The 22,902-nt window shown below is 51.0% G+C and overlaps 7 protein-coding genes across 7 annotated transcripts; 3 read left to right on the top strand and 4 right to left on the bottom strand.

Moving 5' to 3' along the window:
* Positions 1 to 187: 187 nt before the first annotated feature.
* Positions 188 to 6,678, bottom strand: SCP_0602580 (Oligomycin resistance ATP-dependent permease YOR1; the record flags this gene model as incomplete). The annotated part of the gene is made up of 36 exons (XM_027759392.1): positions 188 to 372; positions 438 to 552; positions 614 to 693; positions 752 to 885; positions 936 to 1,073; positions 1,137 to 1,195; positions 1,252 to 1,481; positions 1,535 to 1,549; positions 1,608 to 1,812; positions 1,865 to 1,908; positions 1,956 to 2,128; positions 2,181 to 2,197; positions 2,255 to 2,325; positions 2,377 to 2,471; positions 2,529 to 2,664; positions 2,714 to 3,002; positions 3,061 to 3,297; positions 3,357 to 3,367; positions 3,422 to 3,522; positions 3,578 to 3,681; positions 3,741 to 3,791; positions 3,852 to 4,355; positions 4,410 to 4,478; positions 4,535 to 4,601; positions 4,658 to 4,764; positions 4,813 to 4,920; positions 4,984 to 5,013; positions 5,063 to 5,117; positions 5,165 to 5,298; positions 5,354 to 5,388; positions 5,441 to 5,462; positions 5,514 to 5,527; positions 5,585 to 5,755; positions 5,818 to 6,216; positions 6,276 to 6,352; positions 6,602 to 6,678. The coding sequence occupies 36 exons, from the start codon at positions 6,676 to 6,678 to the stop codon at positions 188 to 190; spliced, it is 4,359 nt and encodes a 1,452-aa protein (XP_027615193.1).
* A 1,530-nt stretch (positions 6,679 to 8,208) lies between these two features.
* Positions 8,209 to 10,326, top strand: SCP_0602570 (Multifunctional cytochrome P450 monooxygenase af510; the record flags this gene model as incomplete). Its single annotated transcript, XM_027759391.1, has 12 exons — positions 8,209 to 8,389; positions 8,439 to 8,571; positions 8,628 to 8,646; positions 8,701 to 9,025; positions 9,079 to 9,194; positions 9,243 to 9,369; positions 9,426 to 9,439; positions 9,489 to 9,678; positions 9,726 to 9,790; positions 9,842 to 9,858; positions 9,909 to 10,184; positions 10,242 to 10,326. 12 exons carry the CDS (start codon positions 8,209 to 8,211, stop codon positions 10,324 to 10,326), a joined length of 1,548 nt encoding a protein of 515 aa, XP_027615192.1.
* A 758-nt stretch (positions 10,327 to 11,084) lies between these two features.
* On the top strand, positions 11,085 to 12,734 carry SCP_0602560 (hypothetical protein; the record flags this gene model as incomplete). The annotated part of the gene is made up of 4 exons (XM_027759390.1): positions 11,085 to 11,111; positions 11,166 to 11,410; positions 11,464 to 11,902; positions 11,958 to 12,734. The coding sequence occupies 4 exons, from the start codon at positions 11,085 to 11,087 to the stop codon at positions 12,732 to 12,734; spliced, it is 1,488 nt and encodes a 495-aa protein (XP_027615191.1).
* Positions 12,735 to 13,409: 675 nt separating this feature from the next.
* On the bottom strand, positions 13,410 to 15,662 carry SCP_0602550 (hypothetical protein; the record flags this gene model as incomplete). Its single annotated transcript, XM_027759389.1, has 4 exons — positions 13,410 to 13,683; positions 13,741 to 14,495; positions 14,545 to 14,568; positions 14,622 to 15,662. The coding sequence occupies 4 exons, from the start codon at positions 15,660 to 15,662 to the stop codon at positions 13,410 to 13,412; spliced, it is 2,094 nt and encodes a 697-aa protein (XP_027615190.1).
* Positions 15,663 to 16,700: 1,038 nt separating this feature from the next.
* Positions 16,701 to 17,871, bottom strand: SCP_0602540 (hypothetical protein; the record flags this gene model as incomplete). Its single annotated transcript, XM_027759388.1, has 5 exons — positions 16,701 to 16,848; positions 16,900 to 17,075; positions 17,132 to 17,284; positions 17,342 to 17,503; positions 17,551 to 17,871. The coding sequence occupies 5 exons, from the start codon at positions 17,869 to 17,871 to the stop codon at positions 16,701 to 16,703; spliced, it is 960 nt and encodes a 319-aa protein (XP_027615189.1).
* Positions 17,872 to 18,229: 358 nt separating this feature from the next.
* On the bottom strand, positions 18,230 to 18,415 carry SCP_0602530 (hypothetical protein; the record flags this gene model as incomplete). The annotated part of the gene is made up of 1 exon (XM_027759387.1): positions 18,230 to 18,415. The coding sequence occupies one exon, from the start codon at positions 18,413 to 18,415 to the stop codon at positions 18,230 to 18,232; it is 186 nt and encodes a 61-aa protein (XP_027615188.1).
* Positions 18,416 to 19,026: 611 nt separating this feature from the next.
* SCP_0602520 (hypothetical protein) lies at positions 19,027 to 21,043 on the top strand (the record flags this gene model as incomplete). Its single annotated transcript, XM_027759386.1, has 4 exons — positions 19,027 to 19,428; positions 19,482 to 19,662; positions 19,735 to 19,799; positions 19,850 to 21,043. The coding sequence occupies 4 exons, from the start codon at positions 19,027 to 19,029 to the stop codon at positions 21,041 to 21,043; spliced, it is 1,842 nt and encodes a 613-aa protein (XP_027615187.1).
* Between the last annotated feature and the right edge of the window lie 1,859 nt (positions 21,044 to 22,902).

Raw genomic sequence — 22,902 nt, 5'->3', positions numbered from 1 at the left:
GACGATGCGCATGCATGCGAAGTGTGAATAGCGTACTACATCTTTACTTGTTGAGAAGCCAAGGGAAGAAAATCAGCCAAACATGGTGGTACAGACATGAGAGTTCGTGAAAGCGTGTCACGTCAGTCGTCCAAAATCAGATCTACGTGTCTAAGATGTCCGTTCGAGACCGAGTCCTCCACCGCATCTAAGCAGCCGCAGGGTTGGAGGTATCAGGGACGCTAGCACGTGTGCGGATGATGTCCTGCCTTGTCAAATTCGCCTCGTTGCAGAGCGAGCGGAAGATGGAGTCCTCCCGGTCGAAGAGATTAAGTGGTGTGTCGAATTCTTGAACCTTTCCCTCGTTCATGACGATCACCCGGTCATAATACACTGCACGCAAGGAGCATGCGTATCAGAAAGCCAGAAAATCGGGAACGAGGTCCTTGTGTACGCACCGATGGTGTTGAGACGGTGCGCGATGCACAACAGCGTGGACGACGAGAATTCCGCCTGGATAGTCTTCTGGATCTTAGCATCCATTTCTGCGTCGACATTGCTCGTCGCTTCATCCTGGAAGTGTGATCGATGTTTAGCAAGGGGCAACATATAACCGAGCAATCGGGACACTCACCAGGACAATGACACGGCTGTTCTTCACCAAGGCGCGGCATAAGGCAAGCAACTGCTTCTCGCCTGCACTGTAGTTCGATCCTGAGGGCGTATCATCTGTTGGCATGCACATCATGTAAAGAAACGGTGTCCTGCTTGCCTTCGTCATTAACGGCGCAATCAAGACTGAACTTTGCCTCTGCTACAGGATCGTGCGAACCGTCTCGAGGCAGCAACCAAGCGCGCTGCAGGACGGATATAAGCTCTGCATCTGACCGCGTATTTTGCGGATCGCTAGGGACACATTAGCACCTGGAAAGCACAAATATAGAGATCATGCTCACAGGTTCTCGCGCAGGGTGCCCTTGAACAAGATGTTGTCTTGCGGCACCAGCGCTAAACGCCTGCGGAGGACTTGCAGACCAATATCGTGGATATTCCACCCATCGATCTTAATGCTGCCGCCTTGCACATTCACAGTCCTGAGAACAAGTGGATATATGTATCAGATTATGATTGTACCAAGAGGACTGGGTACGACTTACCGGAACAGCGCCTGCAACAATGAACTTTTGCCTGCGCCCGTTCTTCCGACGATCCCAACCTAATGTGAAGAATAAGCCACACAACTCCTGCGACCTCACACAACACTGAACCGACCTTCTCTGAAGGGTTGACTGTGAAGCTCACACCTTTCAGGACCAGGGGCAAACCTTCGCGGTAAGCGAGTTCGACGTTGCTGAACTCAATCTTTCCTTTATCTGGCCATGACGGCTGCGGATCGTTCGGTGTGGTCATGTCTCCCTCGGACGGCAGGTCGGTAAAATGCAAGACCCGCTCAACGGAGTTGAAGTTCTGCTCGTTCTGAGCGTAGTACGCAACTAGTTGGGCTATGCGACGAACTGGTCAGGCAATGTGTGATAACAAGGACAAAACAGCTTACAGAACGTCTGTGTGACTAGGATCCAGAAGCATCAGGCTCGAGGCAGAATAGAGAGGGGGACAGAAGAACTTACTGCTAAGGGTGTAGGACAGGACTACACCTATCTTGCTGGGACTCACCGTGTGACGGAAACCGGAGGCGAAGAGAGCGATGCCGAGGACGAGGATGTTGCCCAAGACGTCGAGCCGCGTGCTAAGCCACTGCTGAATGGAGACCGTCATGTAGTATGCCCTGTTCTCCAAGTCCAGGCCTTCTTCTGATTTCTTGACGAACCGGCGCTGAACTCGCACTCAGACTTGGATCCCATAGTGAACGACCTTGGCAACTTACCTGTGCACCATATGCTCGGACAGTGCTCAACCCAGTCAGCGTTTCTGTGAACGCTGTTAGTGAACCGAGTAGCGATGAAAATGACACTTACCGGAATATGCGGCATAGAGAGCAGAACGCATGAGTGAGTCTAATCGTTTCGTCTCGACGGAGCTACGGCGGTAGTAGATGGCAGCCAGATAGTAGAAGATGGTCAAAGGAACGAAAATGAGCCCCAGATAGGGGAACGTATAGAAGACAAGCGCCACTGTTCCTATCACGGAGCTGCGTAGAAAGCTCAGAAACCAGCCTCATCACGGGAAACAAAACCACTGACCTGAATGTGTACAGTAACTGCGGTACAGAGAATAAGTAACAGGCAAATGCGCAAATAAAGAGACAGCTAAACACCTGGAAAGCGGTCATGGACACCTCCGTATCAAGAGTATCTTGGTCATTCGAGAGACGTGACATGATCCTACCTGTAGAACGACTATCAGTTGAGCTTCTGATTAGGAGGAAAACTCCATTACCCATGGGGGTTGTGTCGTAGAACGACACCGGCGAAGCTAGAACTGCCTTCAACGCACTTTTGAACAAGTTGAGCGAGGCAAACAAAGTTGCAACGCTGATAGATAGGACTGGTCAGTAACCCTGGTGAAGAATAAAGATATACATGACTGACGTGAAAGCCACACTAAGCAAGAAAGCAAAAATGCTAGATGCCACACCAAAAGCGGTATACACGGCAATGTAATCTCCCTGGTGGAATCCAGGGATACTCTCCGCAGTCCAAAACCCGAGGAACAGGTTGTTACCAACTGTGGTAAGATATTAGGCACGGCACGGCACAGTTACAACAAGTCATACCTTGTGTCCCCTGCACCAAGATGAGCAGTCCGATGATTATAGGAGCCCAAACTAGACCACCCGCAAAGCGGAGATATCTGGAATATGTGGCATATGTCACAGCGCCGGTAATACGTTCTTCTTCCTGCATCAATGGTGTCTGCCCCGCTTGAGAGCCCTGTTTCTCGTAACCTGCAGTTTTTGGCTTTTCGTCCTTGGATCCAAGAGCATCTTCCTCTTTTTCCTCCTTGTCGAGATTACCGTACTCCTCCATTAGACGGGAGAAAAGGAGACTACCATGCATTAGATCCTATACGCAGCCAGAGATTAGACTCACGAGAGCGAGACACAATTTGAGCACCACTCACATCGTAAGTGCCTTGCTCCACAATGACTCCGTCATCCATGATATAGATGTAGTCGGTCTTGTCCAGAACGTGCAGTGCATGGGTGACCAGGACGCGTGTCTTCCCGGCCAATGGGCCCGTGAGGAGACATTCCTCCAGGATCGCCTTACCAACATATGCATCAACGGCACTCAGTGAGTCATCCATAAGGATGATGTCTGCATCGGAGTAGGCAGCTCGCGCGAGCGAGACTCGAGCCTAAACGTAACTTACATGATCAGCCAAGAGTCGAAGTTAAATGCAAAATTTATCGTCACCTTCTGTCCACCTGATAGAAAAAACTGTGAGTATCTAGTTGAATGCGATCTTGGTTGCCACATACCGCTCAAATTGATGCCCTTCTCGCCGATCTCGGTTTCCTCACCATATGGCAACATACGAAGGTCAGGTTCGAGACAGCACGCCTTAATGATCTCATGAAGCCTATCGCGGAAGACGATCAACTCCGTGAAAGGATCGAACAATTCCAGATACTCACTTCTCCTCATCTTCAGGCTGGCCAAACATGATGTTTTGACGGAGAGTCGCGTTCATGATCCAAGCCGTCTGAGGAACATAGGCTACTGACGAGGAGAAGATAGTCTGCCAAGTGGGATGCACGTCAGCAGTGAACACCAACCACAGTAATGCTGGAAGCATACCCTTCCTCTGTTCCTTCTCATTTCACCGATCATCGCTTGCAGCAAAGAGCTCTGCACAATGAAACCATCAATATTACATCACAGAGGTATAGAAGTAGAACAGTGCATCACCTTCCCCGAACCAATGCCCCCGACGACAGCTACGAATGACCCCTTCGGGACCTGCAGCGTGAGGTTCTTCAACTCGAACGGAACTTCTTCCTTGGCCTTCTCCCCGTCGTCCTTCTCGTCATCCGCATGAGCGTCGGCCTGGGCCGAAGTAGGTAACAGATCTCCTTCCTTCTTGCGGCCAAAGAAACCCCCCTTCTTAGCGCCACTCTTCGCGTTCTGCTTTTTCTTCTCCTTTTTCTCCCTTTTCTCCTTCTTATCTTTCTCCTTCTCGTCCTTCTCTCCGCGGCTGCTGTGGTCGAACTTGGGCTTACGCGCGGACTTGTCCGCCGTCTCCCACGCGAAGTCCCCCTCAACGTCGATGGCATGCTCGCTCGTAGGGTCGATAGTGTACGGGTCAACAAGCTCCTCGGCGATGAGATAACGGGACATGCGGCGCAAGCCGACTGCAGCGTCTGTAGAGGCTGCCAGGACCATCGGGAAGAACATGAGTGGGGCACGGATGATCTACAATACATCATTGAGAATGGCGCCCGCGGACGGACAGGTAAAGCGACGTACGTTGAAGAATTGGAGCGACGTGAAGATGATCGCGACGTTCAGCTCGTGTCCGCTGAGGGCGTATGTGATCTAACACGCTCTGTTAGTCTGGAATAGACTTAGAGCCATCTACCGAAAAAACTTACGAAGGAAAGCACGGTGGCGAGCACTGGCACGAAGGTCAGTATGCTGATCAGAGATGCACGTGCAATGCTGCAGCAGATTATAAGGAACAAGTTCTTCAACATATCCAATGTGAAGGTACATACCCCAGGAGCCGGATACGGTAAACCTCCCGTTCTCGCAACGTCCCAAGCTGCTGTGCGTAGAAGTCCTCCCAGGCGTAAAACTTGAGAAAGCGAATGCCTTGCAGAACCTGCGGCCGACGTTAGCAGTAAATATGTACCGAGTCAACGGAGCGTACCTCAGTCAGGAGCCGTACACGCTGATCTGTTATCACCACTCCCTTCTTGCGCTGTATGAACATGGCGCGCACACAAATGACTTGGAAGGGAAAGCCAAGGATGAGAACCTGTGGACAGGAAAACAATCAGATACCAGGCGTTTTTCCAGCCAAGCAGCCTGCTGCACTTACGCCAACGCCGACGAGTGCAGAATACCCGAGCTGTGTAGCATCAGTGTCAGTTCACCCAAAATGCTGCGAGAGGACATACTGTGCCGATGAGAAGACCGACCCCAATGACGATTTGAGTCGGCCCGACCCACAAGCTGTGGTTGACCATTAGTCGATTTCTACGTCATAATGAGATGCTCACTTGTGTGCGAAGGATGTAACACGCTCGAGACGAGCGGCATCAGAGGATATCATCGTGGTGATCTGGCCTACGCTGTGGTTCTGACGCGCGCGCCCGCTCAGGCGTAGAGACTTGCGGAAGATGGCTCCAATCACCTGTAATGTAGGCGGTGAGGAGCAATCAGAGCAACACATGATAGCAAAAACATACACTTGTGCGCACAGTGAGACCGGTAGTCATCGTCACTGTCAGATGATATTAGTACGGGCCAATCCAATGAACACAAGGAGGCCGTACTTTGCATGTACTGGTTCGTCATCTAGAATAACTATCAGTGAGTGTACATGATTAGCATTGAGATATGGCATACCAAACTGGACGCCTCTGAGAACGTATATCAGACATTGATGATGAGTGTCACTCACATACTGAGAGACGCACCTTGCATGACAAAAAGTCCAAATGAAAGCCCGATGCCATATCCTAGTCCATGAGGTTGCTTCAAGCCGGCGGCGGCGCGCTCTGCCTCCGGTATACGATACCATGCGTACGAATCAGTGAGCCAGGTCAGCAGCACCTTGTTGAGCAACGGAGTCGTCGTCTGTAGTGTGCCTAATGAGCGCGTGGATATGTCAGCACTTGCTCTCCACGGTACCGATAAGCGCAGAACTCACTAGCCAAGAGTGTGAGGATACCACCGATCCACCACCGCCAGAAGAATGTGTAATGGAGCGCTCTGAGCAGCGACCCGTCGTACTTCTTCGACTTGTCTTCTTCTGTAGGTTTGGCGCGGTCCTTGCCGGATTGTCCCTGCTCCACTTCTAATACTTTCTCATCGGGGTCGACTTTCTCTTCGGAGATGTTCTTCTCGTCCTCTATGGTGTTGTCCTGTGTGCGGGACGCCGTAGACGAAACGTTATCCGAACGAGAGTCGGTGCGCTCGACCTCAGAAGCAGCGAGGGCATCGCGGAGGAAGATCGGGCGTTGTTCTGGCGCACAGCGAGCGTAGAAGTTCCGTTCCACCTCGTCGCCAAGACTTCCCGTGAGTCGGCTACTTGGCAGCTGCCAGAGATCTGTACGAAGCAGGGGGGATGAGCACCACCACCAAAAAGTGTTTCAAATCGAGCCTTGCCTTCTTTCTGCAATGGTCTGGAGAAACCCACTCGCAGTAAGGGATCGACCCACTGAAATATGAGCCTTGACAGATATCTGCAGACAATTTCAGTATACCAGACCACTTGTATTCAGTTCAGGCGTTTGTGAATATTTCTTCACTCGTGTCGTCTGCCAATCTGGCGATGCATCATCGTATCGCGCTAATATCCTCGCACAGCACCATTGAGCAGAGCTCTGCGAGGCTCTTGTCGCTTTGATGATATTCCGCTAGATAGACAGGCATACGCAGCGAAGACTTGACTACGGCCAACCCCGGATAGGTAATGAACGTCCAAAACTCACGACGCCTTCTCTTCCGGCACCACCTTGCCCTCACCAAACGCAGGCGGCGCAGGAGGGGGTCTAAATGGATTGTACATTCAAGTCTATGCTTGTCAGTGAGATCGGTCCGGTAGAGGTTCGTCAGAGATGGCTGTTCATGCTCAATATGAACGTTGGGTGAGCGGTAGGGTCTCAGGTCTCAGACGGAGTCATGTATGTGGGTGCCGCAGGACTCGTCAACCACTGCGGCACAGTGACAGAATTTCCGACCGTGAGGTTCTCCCCAGACTGCGGTCCTGATTCGGCCACCCGCCGCGTCATCACGCTGACTAACAAACTAGATCCCAGCCTGCTGGCCACGGTCCTTGCCACGGGAAAAACAGAGTTGAGAAAGATACACCACGGAGGAAACAAAATAGGAACAGCCAGAGGATCCGCCTGTACAGCAGGTAGAAGTGGAACGGCCGAAGAAGCTGCACTTCGATCATACAGCGGTGATTGAGTCTCCGGCGCCGTTCATGCAATGATGGCCCTACCGTCACGATCAAGGCTGAAGCTCCATTAGATCACGCCCGAGTGATGTCCACCAGAAGTAGTATTTTGCAGCATTAATCCAGGTAAGGAACAGATTGCAGCAGTTGCGTAGCCATGCGCGTACAGGAAATATCACCTTAGTGGTGTGGCAACGACACTATGTGTGATTAATTTGGAAAGTCTCCTGCTTGTTTAAGTATCTCAAGATCACGACTCGTAAGTTACAGTACTCCTTGCAGACACATTTAGTCCGACAAATTGCATATCAACTTATAAGCATACCCGGGAGTTACATGTCGTATGGCGATTCTAAACGCGGATTCGAGCTGCTAATGGCCGTGGGGAGTTGTGCACAGAGTGACAGACTTTACCGTCTTGCCTTTCTACGATTCTCGCGAACAAAAATGCAAGGGAAAGACACCGCTACAGGCGTAGAGTATCCACAGAATCTTGAAAATTCGACGTCCCAGTCATTTGTTTTTCTCGCCCGACATTTGCGCCCTCGCCGGTCCTATTCCACGTAGTACGTACCTCTTCACTGAGCGTAGAGAATATACCGTAAGATTCCCTTGTGTCACAGTGGGACCAGTTCTACCTATATTCCCGCGCAAACAGGTTGCAACTTGCAACGAGAGAATATTAACTTGGACCCTGGACAGTCTGTAGGGTGGGAATTTGCGGGAATCTACCAAGGTGTCAGATTGGTATCGGAAGAAGTTCGGAGACAAGAACACTCACTATATCGTCTACGATACTTGGCCGTTGTCTTTGCAAGAGGTATAGTTTGCCACTGCTCGGGGCCAGCCTTCAAAACATAAGGTTGTTAGGCCATCGGTGATGACTTACCGTAAGGCTGATGTAACGTTCTTCTATGACTTGCCGAAGACGTACAGAGAAGCCCACCCTTGCGGATATAAACTGGCGGGCTGACAGGTTCGGGACACTCTTCCTCTCCCTAGCGGAACCTTGTTCTGTTCAACAGAACTTTTCTGATCATCATCACATTCCTTTCCTCGTCTCACCCATAGCTTAAAAGTGCTTGCGTTACGTTCGTTTGCAACCACTTCGACCCTTTCTTGTTATTCGTATTTGCCATGAGCGTCGTTCAATTTGGCGTTGGTCTCGCTGTCGTTGTCTTTATATGGATTCAGTTGAGCAAGCCTAAAAACTCTTCTCTGCCGCCTGGTCCGAACCCACTGCCGGTGGTGGGCAATGTTGCCAACTTGACGGCGCACCAACTCTGGCTGAGGGCGACGCAATGGGCCAAAGAATACGGTGAGCGGCGTTTACGTTTGGCGGAGCGCGTTGACTTAGCCGAGCTCAGGCAATGTCGTGTACCTCCACGTCTTCGGCCAAGGACTGGTTTTCTTAAACAGCTATGAAGCCGCCGTCGACCTGCTCGAGAAGCAGGGCTCGGTATACTCGGATAAACCTGGCCTCGTCATGTGTGGCGAGCTGTACGTCACTGCTGTTTGAGTCTGTAGTCGACTATGTCTAACCGTCATCGCGCCAGATGTGGCTGCGAGAACATGGTGCGCCACATCTGCGCAGATCGTCCGCAGTGATTTGACCCGCGCTTTTGACAGGTCGCATTCACGCGCTACGGCGACAAGTCCCGCCGCCAGCGCAGGCTCATGCAGCAAGCGCTCGGCGTGAGCGCGGTCCGCACGTACCAGCCCTTGCTCGAGATTGAAACGGCTGCGCTGCTCAAGAGGCTCCTCGCCGATCCGCAGGACTACGTGGGCAATGTGCGCCGCTATGCGGGCGGCCTCACGCTGCTGGTCATGTATGGCTACCGCGCGAATTCGAAGGATGACCAGTTCCTCATGCTTGCGGACACTTGCGTTGACCTGTTGTCCAACCATATCGCGTCGGGCGGCGGGATCTGGCTCGTTGACATCTTCCCCTTCCGTGAGTCCCATCGTTTTCTACATGAGGTCGTCTGTCGACGTGTGCATTTACAGTGAAGCACCTTCCGCTATGGTTCCCTGGCGCCGGCTTCAAACGCAAGGCAATCGAGTGGAAGGCAAAGATGGAAGAGTTTGTTAACAGGCCATACGAGTTACTCAAGCAGCGCATGGTAACGCAAATGGTGTCCTTCAATTATTGACATACTCACAGTTTGCAGAGAGAGGGAACGGCCGTCCCATGCTTCTGCTCTACGCTCCTGGAGGAGCTGCAAGACAGAAACGATAAGGCCGTCGATGCCCAGAAGGACTTTGACATTCGATGGACCGCGAACTCGATGTACTCTGGTGAGTTGTTGGGTTTCGGCTCCTTATCGTTGCTCAGTGTAGTTTTCGTGTTTCAGCGAGTATTGATACCGTGAGTTGAAGTAGTAATTTGTTTTCACAGAGCGCTGACTACCTTCCAGACAATCACCATGGTGATGCACTTCATCCGGGCGATGGTTTTGCACCCTGAGGTGCTCGTTAAGGTGCAGCAGGAGATGGATACAGTGGTTGGCCAGGGTCGCCTGCCGACCTTCAGCGATCGCGTGTCGCTGCCGTACCTGGAGTGCGTGATGAGCGAGTGTCTGCGCTGGGGCGCGCCCGTCCCGCTAGGTTAGTGACGCGTTGACAAAGAACGTAAGAGACTGAAGTGTCAGCAGGTCTTCCGCATCGTCTGACGGAGGATGACGTGTATCAGGGTATGCACATTCCGAAGGGATCACTGGTATGTTTCTAGAACTCTGCACAGCGCCCGTCCTGATCACAGTTCCGACAGGTGTTCGCTAATATCTGGTGAGTGTTCTTGCAATGTCGTGGGAACGTCCGTTGTCTGAATTTTGCAGGAATATGATGAGGAATGAGGAGCTATACCCGGACGCGCAGGCGTTCAAGCCTGAGCGGTTCATGGAGGAGGCTGATGAGCAAACGGCGAAGAGGCGCGATCCGCGCAACTTCGTGTTCGGGTTCGGGCGCCGTCGGTGCCCTGGCATGCACCTCATGGAGTCGTCGTTCTGGATCGTCATGGCGTCGATGATCGCGACGATGGACCTCGCGAAGGCGGTCGACGAGCACGGGAACGTTGTCGAGCCCGAGACTAGCTTCGACAACGCCGTCTTTAGGTATGTGTGCGTGTCAGTGTGTCTGCCGCCTGATACTGATGCTACCGTGCTTGTCAGGATTCCGACTACGTTCAAGTGCGACATCCGCCCGCGCTCTGAGCAAGCGCTCAGGATCGTCCGACAGGCTGCGGATGCTGCGTGATTATCCCTCGACATTTACCTACGTGGGCCCAGTCGTGGACCATACTGTGGCGTAAATGGGGTGAGTTGTGGGGTGTATTCGTACTGTAGTAATAGGATATCAGCAGACATCATCGGTTTAGCTCTTGACGTGCTCTCCATTATTTGCATCGCGCTTTCACTGTTCTCGATAATTGATATTCGTTGAGTTGGCTCGTCTTCCGAGTAAAATGTTGATGAGCATTGGCGGCGGCGAAGGTTCCGTGCATCCGACATTGGGGAATTGCTGCAGAATGCAGAGACACGTCATGATTCCGACTTGCGCGCAATTGCGTGATTCCCGGTGCACGCATGTAAATTTCTGCAATGAACCCACTCACTCTCAAGCCTGCAGACTATTCTGAATACCAACAAACAAGTACTGTCAACTGCAGGTGAGGAGAAGTGGTGAGGGTGTACAGTCTTCCACTGTCAGGTGGTCACCTTACTGTAAAGGCAATCACACTTCTTGTTTCGGCAACATTCAGTCGCTCAGGCTTGGACCAGTCCTGGTCCCAGTTGTCTCGACTGCTAACTGGGATGTGATCGAGAAAGGCTGACTCACGGCGTCGCCGGCATGCTCGATTGTCCAAAAAGGGCATGTCAGGGCATCCGGCGAAATTTCGGCGGACTTAGAATTAGTTCCTCTCCTCGTCGTCTCAACCTCATCACGGCAAATGTCAGATATTTAGTTGTACTCTACCCATTTCACGGTCCTTCGTTTGCGCATTATCCTCAGGAATGAGTGAGACGGCAGCGTCTGCACCGGTACGTAGGTCGTGGACAGCGAACTCGTCCGGCACTGAACTTGAGATAACGCAGAGTTATGAGGATGGTTTGTTGTCGTTGTCGTTGGCGGCCGCCAGTGCAACACCCATCGTCATATCTCGCGAGCCTTCGCAGGACAGCAGCTCCTTCATGCCTGGCAATTTCAACGGACCTAGCAGCTTGACCAGTGGAAGCAGCACGATAAAGCCGCATCCTCTTCACAAGCACCGCAGGCTCTCTTCGACCGGCCAGGCAAGAAGGAGGTTGAGTGACGCGCGGGAGGCAACGAGCCGACCTTCGTGCGTCAGTTTCGCTCTCTGCTGCCATCGTATGCACATTTCTTTGTACATAGAGCCGTTACCATACAAACAGCGGCTGCTGCGCTGTCCTCGCTAGCCACGCTCTCACTCTCAGCGTCTCCTCCTCCACAGGGTATCTCTAAGACCTCCCCGTTCGTCTCTGTCCCTGGGCACGTCCAGTCAGCACCTTCGCAGCTTGTTCCAATAGCCCCCAACGGTACCGAGGTCGAAGCCCATGACGACGATTTGGACTTGGGAGACGCATTCGATTCTGGACAAGTCAAGACGGAGATTAACGGCCCCGGAATTAGCGTTACGAGTTCGAAGTCGGCCAATGGCAAGAAGAGAGGTACGATCTTCAAGTGTGAGAGTTGCTCTAAGGTGTACCGCCATCCATCTTGCCTGATCAAACACCGTTGGGAACACTCGCCGCACTGGCGGGAGGCTTCGAAGTTTTTGCTCAGCAAGCATCAGCAGGTGCAGCTTCTAGAGGTACTTGTGTCTTCGCTGATTTCTGCGACTAGACTAGGCTGACACGTGCGCGCAGGCTGCAGCAATTCTTTCACACCTCTCTCCGTCTGCAAGAGGGGGGACTTCTTTACCAGAAGACCGCTCCTTATGGCCGTCCTACCTCTCCGGAGGTCTTCTCCCGCCGCCTAACACAGCCAACACTTCCAGTGGACCTGCCGCGAATCCTGCCTTGTTAACTTCTAGTTCCGTGCCCGCCAACTCAGTGCTCAGCTCATCTGTGCGTCCTTTGTCTGCGGGTTCGCGCCCACGCATGCACCACTACGCGATTTCGGATGCTGGCGGTATCACCCATTTCCGCCCTGGTGTGGTCGGTGTCCCCACGGGACCCAGTGCCTCACCTGAGCCCGAACATGTTTCCACAGGTCAGCGTTCCGTACCTGTCCCTGTCCCCAGAACGGACTCTGCCTATCGCGAACAAGGCATGGGATTCAGCTTCGTCAGTGGTCTTTCGGACGTGTGGAGCTCCCCGGTGTCGGTCGGCTTCGCACAGTCGTCGTTCCGGTCGTCGTCCGTGTCGATGTCGGCATCCGAGGTGGTGCAGTCGTACTCGGGATCGACTGGCGGGTGGTCTCTCCCACGTTCGTCTGTGCGCTCTGGCTCGCGCTCGCGCAGCGGGTCGGCGTCGGAGAGCGACTTCGTCGACGTGGACGGGGACGAGGAACTTGGCGGCCGCCGATTCGGGTTCACGTCGCGTTCGTGGAAGAGGGACGAGCCCTACTCGCGATCGGTCAGCGTCGGGCAGGATAAGATCGAGGAGGAGTGGGACGGCATGGAGATGGAGATGGAGATGTAGGTTACGCGGATGTCTGATGCGACGAGATCCACGGGAGCAGACCAACGGTTAAGTTTACCGCGGATAATGTGTAGCATCGATGTGGGAGGTATTCTGTAACATCATACTTATCTTCGTGCGACGCTTCGCTGTGTTTGAGCAGCAAGCAAGCGATGTATTGTGACCTCTTTCGTACAGCCATCTTGAAGTGTTGTACATTTACATGTGTATGCATCCGATTTGTTATATATATTACATTCCTGGATTGCAAGCACCAGTACTTACGGCGTTTCATATTACTGACAATTAATCACTTGCGTATAATAGCTCGCAATCGGCGGATGCCGTCGATGGGCGTCGAAGCTATTGGCCTTAGATCCTAACAAGGACAAATATCTGTCCAGAGATAACTTCAAAGTCGGATAGATCATATACAAGATCGTTTGTGTATATCTGTCGAACCACACCTCCATCAGAATCCTTCCTCATGCATTCATACTAAAATCGGAGGGCTCTACCAGTAAAAGGTCGACTCCGGGCGACTTCCATCCCACAACTTGCGCGATCGTACTTATCCGCGGGCAGGTCTTCGCGAGCGCGATAACTGGTACCAAATCGTCAGTGCCGTTGGCACGAAACGCATTTGGCGCCAGGTTCAACCTTTGAGTTCGATTGCCGCGTCAAATCTGCAACCAGTTACATTGCTATATCGATATTCTCAACGGTCACATTCCACCCGTTCGCTGGAAATCCGGGAGCCTTCGTTGTGCTGCCGTCCCATCCCCTTGCCATCATCGCTATGGCATAAAGAAGTCCGCCCGAACCCGGGAAATAAGGAGTCGGTACTTGGGCTCCCCCTGCAGGCATTCCGACATCGTCGAACTGATAATACGGATCTAGCAGCCACTCGATGGCCTTCTCGGGGTCGCCATTGCGTGCTGCAGACATAGCGAGCATTGGGAAGTCCCATCTATTCGTACGTCGGTAATCAATACTGATCCGTAGAGTAGATCCTAGCGGGACTTACCCCCAAAGATTACTAATGTTCCAGGTCGACCAAACCTTCTCCGCAGTCGCTTTCGCGATATCGACGCTCACGTTCAGCCCGGTTCCTGGCAGCCATCCATACAATCCGACCAGAGCAGGATGGCTATTCGTGTAGTTCGTCGTCGTCCAGAACTCGCTCTCGATCCCTTCATACACTGCGTACAGCCCGTTTTCGATTGGCAGAGGGGCCAGATGATCCTTCACGTCCGACCATGCAGCCGGTGCCTGCTCTCCTAGCCGCTCCATCCACGTTTGCGCCTTCTGCAATCCCAGCCGCCAGTAGGCCAGTTCAAAAGCGGGGTTCCGTGTTACGTTCGGAGCTGTGTCTTCGCTGACGATGTACATTGGCGGGCCCAGATCATAAAAACCAGTGCTACCATTGTATCGCGCATAGACCGCCATCCAATCTGCCGTCTGGTACACAACGTCGCGCCACTTCTCGAGCGTCTCTTGAGATTTTGTCGCTCGGTATTCATACTCAGCAAAAATCAATGGATGCGGCTGCTGCCAGATCAACAACTCGTTGATCTCTCCCGGCGCTGACCTGCCTGAAGGATCGGTCATTTTCGACCATCGAGCCCCGCGACTGTAGCCTTCTTGAACCTGTGCACGTTCTATCGACGTGTTAAGAAAGCGGGAGTACACGCTCAGGGACCTATTCAGAAGGTCCCAGTTGTTCCAGAGCGCCCAGTGGCAGCTGTGCCAGAAATACATCTCCATGTGAAATTTCCCGTACTGTCACAGGGTGAGATACACTCGCAGTAGAAATATGTGAATCACTCACCCATCCATCATCTACAAGACCCGACTGGAAAATTTGACTTTAGCTCTTCGATCAGAACGAAATGAACTGTTGCTCGCCTCCTGAGGTGGATTGATGCTGGCTTCGTTGACGCGCATCAAATATCGCGACAAGACAATTCTCCTCTGCAACTCGTCGGCGCGGGGATCCGATGACCCAGTGTACACATCCACGAATCCATTGCTAGACCAATACTCCTCCCAGGTGTTTATTGATTCACCCACAACTTCTGTAACAGTAGAGACGGATGTGAACTGGCTGAGAGAATAGGAAATGACTATCGAGAATGTCGATGATATGTCTATGGGGATCACGCTGTACTCGTATGTAACAGAGGAATCCCGCGATATGTTGAACTTGTCGCCGCCTCCCATAGAGGTGAAGAATGTTGCATTAACCAGGGTGTGATTGATCTGTGCATCCACGTTTTGTCCCAGTCCAGATCCGGTCCGTAATAAAGTCGTGTGGTTGCTGGTTTCGTTGAAGTACCCGACGAATGGTGCTTGAAATTTCTGGGAACCATCATTCCAGGGAAAGTCTACGAAAAGAGTCAAGCGGCCTTGCAGTAACAGTTGCGACCGGATCTCAATGCCCACTGTACTGCTGCTCTGTGCGGAGTATGTTTTCACCTTCACGTCCTTGCCCTGCAACGAGAATTGACTTGTGATAGCGCCAGTCCATAGATCGAGCTCCTGAGAAATGTTGCCCAAATCATCCTCCGTAATATTCAGCATTTGCCCGTCCTCGGACCTGAACTGCAACCCAATCCGTCCGAGATTCACTCTGTTTGGGTTCGCGATCAGCCACTGTTGCGGAGCGGCGACCCCCCCGAACTCGTACTGCACGCCGTCCCAAACCATGCCGCGATACGCCGCGATATCCGCTGGGGTGACTCCTCTGGGAAGGCTGTCATTCTTCCATCCCCAGTCAGACATAATTGCCCAAGGCAGAAATGTTTGCAGCCCCGTTACATCTGCGCCGAATGCAAAGCAACCATTTCCGACTTGCATAGGCGTTGTCAGACTGGAGGCATTGCGCATCGGGTTATAGCGTGATACGATTTCGCGGCGGGGAATGGTGAACGTGAGAACCACGGACATGTACGTCAGAAACAGAAGCAGAAATACTCTGCTAGAGCTGTGGTATCGCATTGAACGGTGCATGACGTTGGGAAGAGACCTCAAGGAAGTGATAGGTGTTCATTGGTGTGCTCACCTGCAGCTCCCTTATGACGCCCACGAATAGTCGCGGTCCGGGCGTTTGTCAGGTGATGTACAAATAGTATGAACCATTTGCTCCGGCGCGATCGTACGATGTCCGTAGGCGGGAGCGCAGGACTCAGTGCCTTGTATGGAATACTTCCTTAGGGAAGTGTGAGATGGTGGGCAATTCTTGAGCACCAGTTCCGGCATGAAGCTGTGTCGCATCATTCGGAAGATAACAGTGAAGCGGGAAAACAACTCGTACCGTGCTTCCAAGCGACACATCAGGAAAACCCCACTTTTCCTTAAAAGGACACTTAAATAACTTAAATGGACTTATGGTCCTTATTTAAGGACATAAGGACAAAAAGGGCCTAAGGCATATTCCCTGAGTGTCTGAAATTCGACTTATTTGAACACTTATGGCCTTAAATAAGGGTTGTCAAAAGTCTAAATAAGTCCATTAAGAGAAAGTTGGGTTTTCCTGATGCAGGTAAGGAACACTTGATAATAGAGATGGACAGTAGACTCATAGTACGCAATGCGAGAATCTCGTACGGATTGGGCATCAGGAAAAATTCCCTTGGTTCTGTAGTAGAATATAGCCACAGTAGCATCAATACCTGCATAGACACCCCTCCGAAATATAGCAATCCGTAGCTTCACATGCATCCACTGTAACCCGACATAGTGATTGTATCCTATGCCAGAGGCATGTAGCTGTGGTTATTCAGTAGTCGAGTAGTGCAAGGTAGCCATATGTAGTGCAATATTTTTATGGCAAGTACCATACAGTATTTGTAGCTAGGGCTTCACACACTTGCAGATAATATAGAACACCAGCTTTCAAATGAATTGGGTATTAATCGGGTATACAGTAGTGACATTAGTCTACTACTAGGCTCTAGTTAAAATGAACAACATCTTTCATGCAATTTAGTGTACCCCGGTTACGCTGTCACTGGCATCATCACTATCGCTTTTAGTCTCTGATCCCTGATCCTCGTGAATCGCTGCATCAAATTGCTCGCGACCAAGCACAGGAACAGTGGTCCTGCTGAGAGGTTCTGTGCTGGAATGAAAGCTGCCAAATATTTCATCAGTAAGAGTGCAGAGCGTGAAGTTGCAAACATACCGGGCATTGGCATGCAGGCTCTTACAGAGCCGGCCAAGCAATTTATACCGAACAGTGTGCTTATCAAACCTTTCGAGACACTCTAGATGAGCGTTGAAGATGGGCTTGTAGCTGAGGGCAGTGAACTGCACATTCTCCTTGATGCCCATGGCCCACTCATCAATACAGCACTCGATCTGAATGATCAAGTGTCAGTATGCAGGAGTGACAGGGAACAGGTACAAGAACTCACCGCTGCAAGCACCAGAGCAATAGTGATCTTAGGCATCGGATTGAACATCTCATGAAAGTGCACTCCCTCATCATGCTTGTTAGCAAACCACATATCGCCGATAACCATCGGCAAGAGTTCAGTCTTGTATAGGCCAGTCTTCTTCTGCATGTCCTGACAGTAATGGTATCAGTACCTAGAATGCACAGAGACTTACAGACGTACACGTACTTGGTAAACGAACAGATATCGATCCTTGAGTTCCTCAGCATGCTGGTGATTGCGGGCAATAATCTTCTTGTTCTCGCCACTGCGGAAACTATAGAAGGGACCAACGAGAGCACGGACCTTCGTCTTTAACTCACCACGAAGGTGAGAGGTGCACTTTGTGATCTGTTGCACATGTCAGGTACTTGTATAGATGTAGAAGATGCACGCACCATCTTGAGAAGAGTCGGTGTGAGTATGACATTCAAACTAGTCTTCTCGCAGGCCTTCTTCCATGCACGTTGAGCCGGCTGTGTCTCAAGGGTGTTCGTGTCAGGGAAAGGGGCCTCAGTGGAGATGAGACAACGGTAGATGGAGATCGCGAGACCAAGAATTTCCTTTGTGAAATCATCAAAATCACGAGCACAAGGGCGCTGAGATCCATCGGGTTCCTTGGAGTACTTCGGGGTATGAGTAATCTCTGCATCACCATCATCACTGGGACGACGACGATGCTTGCTACCAGAGGTGACGGTAACTTCATCAGGATCCATGATAACACGAACAACCTTGGCAGCACAAGAACGCTGAGCCGGAACAGCTCTCTGGTCACCGTCATTGTCATGTTCATTGTTGTTGTTATGGTCATCACTGTCGTGGTCGTCATTATCGTCAACCAGTGTGGGTATGGCTTCATCATCCACATCTTGAGAAACAGTATAAGTATGAAATTAATCTAGACAGAACACGGCAAAGCTGCTTACCTGCAGCATTCTTTGCGCCTTTCTTTGGAGCGACTCGAAGGTGCACAGCATCCAGGACATGGCTGGCATGATAGGCAAGAGATGGCTTGGAAGACAACTTCGTGGTGACAGTTCTTTCAGAGAACTGATGAATGTGAGTGCGCCATGATCATGTAATCTCCATGATGAGACTTGCCATGTGTTCTTCCATGTCATCAATATCGCTGGCGTGAAGTTCCTCCTCATCCATGGCCATACCATCGGCCTCCTGCTGATGCAGGCATGTTAGGCGGGCAAGGTTCTCAGCCTTCTTGGCTTTGTCAGCCTTGCGCTGAGCAGCCTCTTTTTCATTCATCACTTGAAGAGAAGTGTAAGGGACCAAAATGCACTCTGTATATAAACAAATAAACTGACTGCACTCATTTTGCTTGGCTGTCGGGCGACGGGAACATCCAGCTGGCTGTCGAATGAAAGTAGCCTGAGATGACATGTTTGAATGATGGAAAAATGAAGGGGCTTCAAGTGCCTTGGAGGGCACGGCGAGCAATCGTGTTGTTGAAAGGTGGAGGGGACGTATGAGACCCTTTATCTCCCAACCGGGTAGCCAAAGAACACGTCAACAATGCGTGAAGTTGAACTTTACTTTGTTGAGCAGGAATCAACAAATCAGTCAGGTGCTTAGGTTTAGCACGAATCGAGACTCACCTCGACCAAGACGGCATGCTCGATAGTAGGGTAGATGGTCATCCGCGGGCTTCGGCATTGCCCCAGATACTTGACCATTGAACATTGACTGCCGTGACCTGGATCACAGAGATGTTAGCTGCACACCATTGTAATTTCTGTCTCAGAGAGCTGCCAACCTTGGGGGGTCTGAAAAAACACATCAATAACTGACCCAAATGTCGCCGCAAGTGGGAGCAATCTATCGCCAGGACACTGAATGTGGATGGAGACAGAATTGCTATGAATGTTGATGAACCTGCAGATCTGCACGCACCCGTCGAGTCTATTTCTGAGGGCCATACACCATTTGACACTTACCTGCCTCCCCCCGAGTACTCTCCTGTGCCGGACTCTCCTACACATAGTCTAGAAAGCGAGCATGCCTCAAAACGTGCACGTGTTGACGATGTTGAGGATGAAGACAACTTACCGGCGGGTCAATTTTGCGAGCATTTTAGTGATCCCGCAGCCACAGTCATTGGCGCTGCGAAGACAGACTTCGAGCTCCACCGAGATGGTATGAATGCCACGGATTCGATGCCATTCTCACCATTTGCTGATGAAGAGGAGTGGGAGTTATCTGAGTGGCTTATGAAAAACCTGGGTCAAAACTGTATTGACGAGTATCTCAGCTTACCTATTGTGAGTCTTACATTTTCATTCGTGCAACTGAGCAGTGCTCAAAGGCCCCTTAGACTCGCAATCGCACACAGCCATCCTTCCATAATACACGTGCCTTCCTGCAGAAGATAGATGAGCTACCTACTGGGCCTGAATGGACATGCAAGAAGGTCTGTGTGATGGGGAATCTCACCGGAGAAGACGACCAACCGTTGACAGAGGAGCTGGAGTTGTGGACCAGGGATCCTCTTGAATGTGTGCGGGAGTTAATTGGGAACCCATTCTTCAAAGAATCTATGGCATATGCTCCGGAGTGAGCCTATGCAGATCATGCGGGATCATGCCACATTTACAATGAAATGTGGACGGGCGACTGGTGGTGGCAAACACAAGTGAGTCCGCTTCCTTTGCATCAGCTTTTCATGATGCTTACCATGTTTAGGAAAAGCTCCCCAATGGCGCGGTCATTGCACCAGTCATTCTTGCATTGGACAAGACCAAGCTCTCACAGTTTCATGGAGACAAGTCGGTGTGGCCGGTGTACTTGACCATCGGCAATATCTCAAAAGAAACAAGATGCGCGTCATCTTCTCGCGCAATGATACTCATCGGATACCTCCCAGTGACCAAACTCACCTGTTTCAGTGACAAGAGTCGATCTCTTGCTGGATACTGCCTCTTTCACCACTGCATGTCCCTCCTCCTTGTGCCGCTCGTGGATGCTGCTACTAATGGCGTTGACATGGTGTGCACGGACACATTTATCTGCCGCGTGTTCCCAATTGTGGCCTCGTATGTCGCAGATTATCCTGAGCAATGCTTGGTTGCCTGTTGCAGTGAAAACAGCTGTCCATGGTGCACAGTTGATCCCAAGCGATGTGGGAAACTTCTTGACACACTTGAATGGTGCGACCCTGAAGAAACATATGAGACCCTCCAGAAGCAGAAGAATGGACTTCAACCTGCTGTTTTTGAGGAAGAAAACCTATGTGCCATGTACAAACCATTCTGGCATGATCTACCACACTGCAACATCTTCTCCTGCTTCACCCCAGACTTGCTGCACCAGCTGCATAAAGGTGTTTTCAAAGATCATCTCGTTAGCTGGTGTATGACCTTGGTCAGTGAAAAGGAGATGGACGCATGCTTCAAAGCATTAGCTGGCTATCCTGAACTCAGGCACTTTAAAAAAGGTGTCTCTATCGTCACGCAGTGGACAGGTACTGAGCACAAAGAGATGCAGTGCGTCTTTGTGGCGCTTCTCGTGGGCGCTGTCCCTCCAAAGGTCCTCACAGTTGTGCGGGTGCTCTTAGACTTCATCTACCTTGCGCAGTTCTGCCTTCACACCTCCACGAGTCTCGCTCGCCTTGATACATGCCTCAAGCTATTTCATGAGCACAAAGATGTGCTCATCGACTTCAAGGTGCACATGCATTTCAACATCTCGAAGCTCCACTCCCTTCAACATTATGTAAATGCCATCCAACTGTATGGCATGGCTGATAGCTTCAATACCGAACTACCCGAGCGACTGCACATTGACTATGCCAAGGAGGCCTATCGGGCAAGTAACAGGTGCGATTATGAGGAGCAAATGGCCCTATGGTTGCAGCGCCAGGAGGCTATCTTTCGATGAAGCTCATATCTTGCTTGGGTCTGCCATCCGGCCAACTTAAGACCTGCCTCATGCTGTGATAGAGTGGATGTGGATGAAGGGTATGATTCAGATGCCGAGGATGATGACCTGGTCGACGACGCAGATTGTTGTGACCCCGAGCCGGAATGGCAATCAACATACAGTCTGGCCAAGACCTGTCCCCACCCATGAACAAGCGTTGACCGCTTGGAGAATGCTCACGGTGCCACTGATTTCCTACATGCGCTCACAACATTTCTGCAGAAGCACCTCCCTCAAAACACTGTTATGCCAGGTGCGCAGGATCGGTTTGATGTATACAATCAAGTTGTTGTCCACATGCCGCTGAATCTTCGTGTGTGCAACAAACATAACTGTATGAGAATCTGAGCTGTTCCTGCCATACCTCCTCCATCAACTGGGCACAAGCCCGGCTCTCCTGCACACTTTGACATGGCTCTGATATGTACCGATCGCACCGCCATCGAGAAGCATGGGTTCTGAGGTACGTTCTATGTGTGTGGCAGCATTTCTATTCATTGTTGATTCGGTATGTGCAGGTCTACACATTGCCAAGTTCGCGCAATTTTTCGCCTGCCACGCCAATTCGGCCATTATCCACGGCCTCTGGCATATGTTGAATGGTTCACCGAGTTCCGCCAATGCCCCAATCCAAATGTGAACATGTATCAAGTTACACGTTCTACTTGGCAACACCGGCGCCATGCGGACATTGTCCATGTTGACGACCTTGTGCGACCCTGCCACCTTATTCCAAAATGTGGTGCCAGTATCAATCCTCTTTGGACGACCGACAATGTGTATGAGTCAGCAACCACCTTCTATCTTAACTCTTTCATTGATATGCACATGTTTTGTAGAAGCTTGCACAGGAGGGCACCAGAAATTTCGCACACATAGGGTAGAGTACAGTCGTAGTCTATAGAATCTGCACCTTCAATACATGTAAACCGTAGTCCTACAGAATGTGTCGCTGTGACTACCTAAGCTACGTGGTATCCTCGGAGCTAGACACGAGGCTATGATGATGCCATTGTGATATCAATCAGTACCGGGCATGGCGGAGAGCTACCGCCACTGAGGTTTTTCCTGATGGGGGAAGTACCTATCAGAAACGTTGGTTTTCCCTATAATACCATCACCATTGTCGTTCAATGTGTTCATTGAGTTTGAACACTGTGTACAGCACTGATTGCTGTGGCGGTGTTTTTCTGAGTCAATGTATACGAGTCCTAGCAGCATGATGAGTGAATTTGAATGGAGCCTGAGTTCCAATGTGTCCAGAAAAATATAAATTATTCTCTGAATGAAAATAACATCTGCCTGAGTCTGAGTTTGCAGCTGGGCAGTTTCGAGTCTGCTCGAATGCGAAGCATTGAAGGTACAGTGGAAGATTGGAAGTGGCCATGAAGTTTTTGGCGCACACTGCGAACTACTAGTACGGCGTGCCACGCGGATCAACTTGAACAGTGCCTACACTTATCTCTAATGCTTGCTTCTACCAGCCCTAATGAGAAAATGAGGATCGGTCAGTCCTTATTATATATACAAATATACCTATAGCAAACTAGATAGATTCTAAGTCAAGATGCCACCTATAACTCGAACGCGATGACTGCACTACTTATGACTCGGAGTCTACCACTAGCAAGTTCTAGCCCTCATTGCCATTGATTTCAATGACGAGTTCAGGGTTCTGTTATGACCGTGATGTATTCATACTACAATATAATAATCGAGGATTAGGTAGGGTGAAGGAATATTGAGAATGGAGGCGAAGGAATAGTGAGAATGGAGCCAGTGAAAGTTCAGGCTATGATTTCAAGCTGCTGCGCACA

The sequence above is a fragment of the Sparassis crispa genome (genome assembly GCF_003851025.1).
Source record: "Sparassis crispa DNA, contig_000005F, whole genome shotgun sequence".
Classification (NCBI taxonomy): domain Eukaryota; kingdom Fungi; phylum Basidiomycota; class Agaricomycetes; order Polyporales; family Sparassidaceae; genus Sparassis; species Sparassis crispa.
Note: the sequence above shows the minus strand (reverse complement) of the source record. Positions and strands in the feature narration are given on the sequence as shown.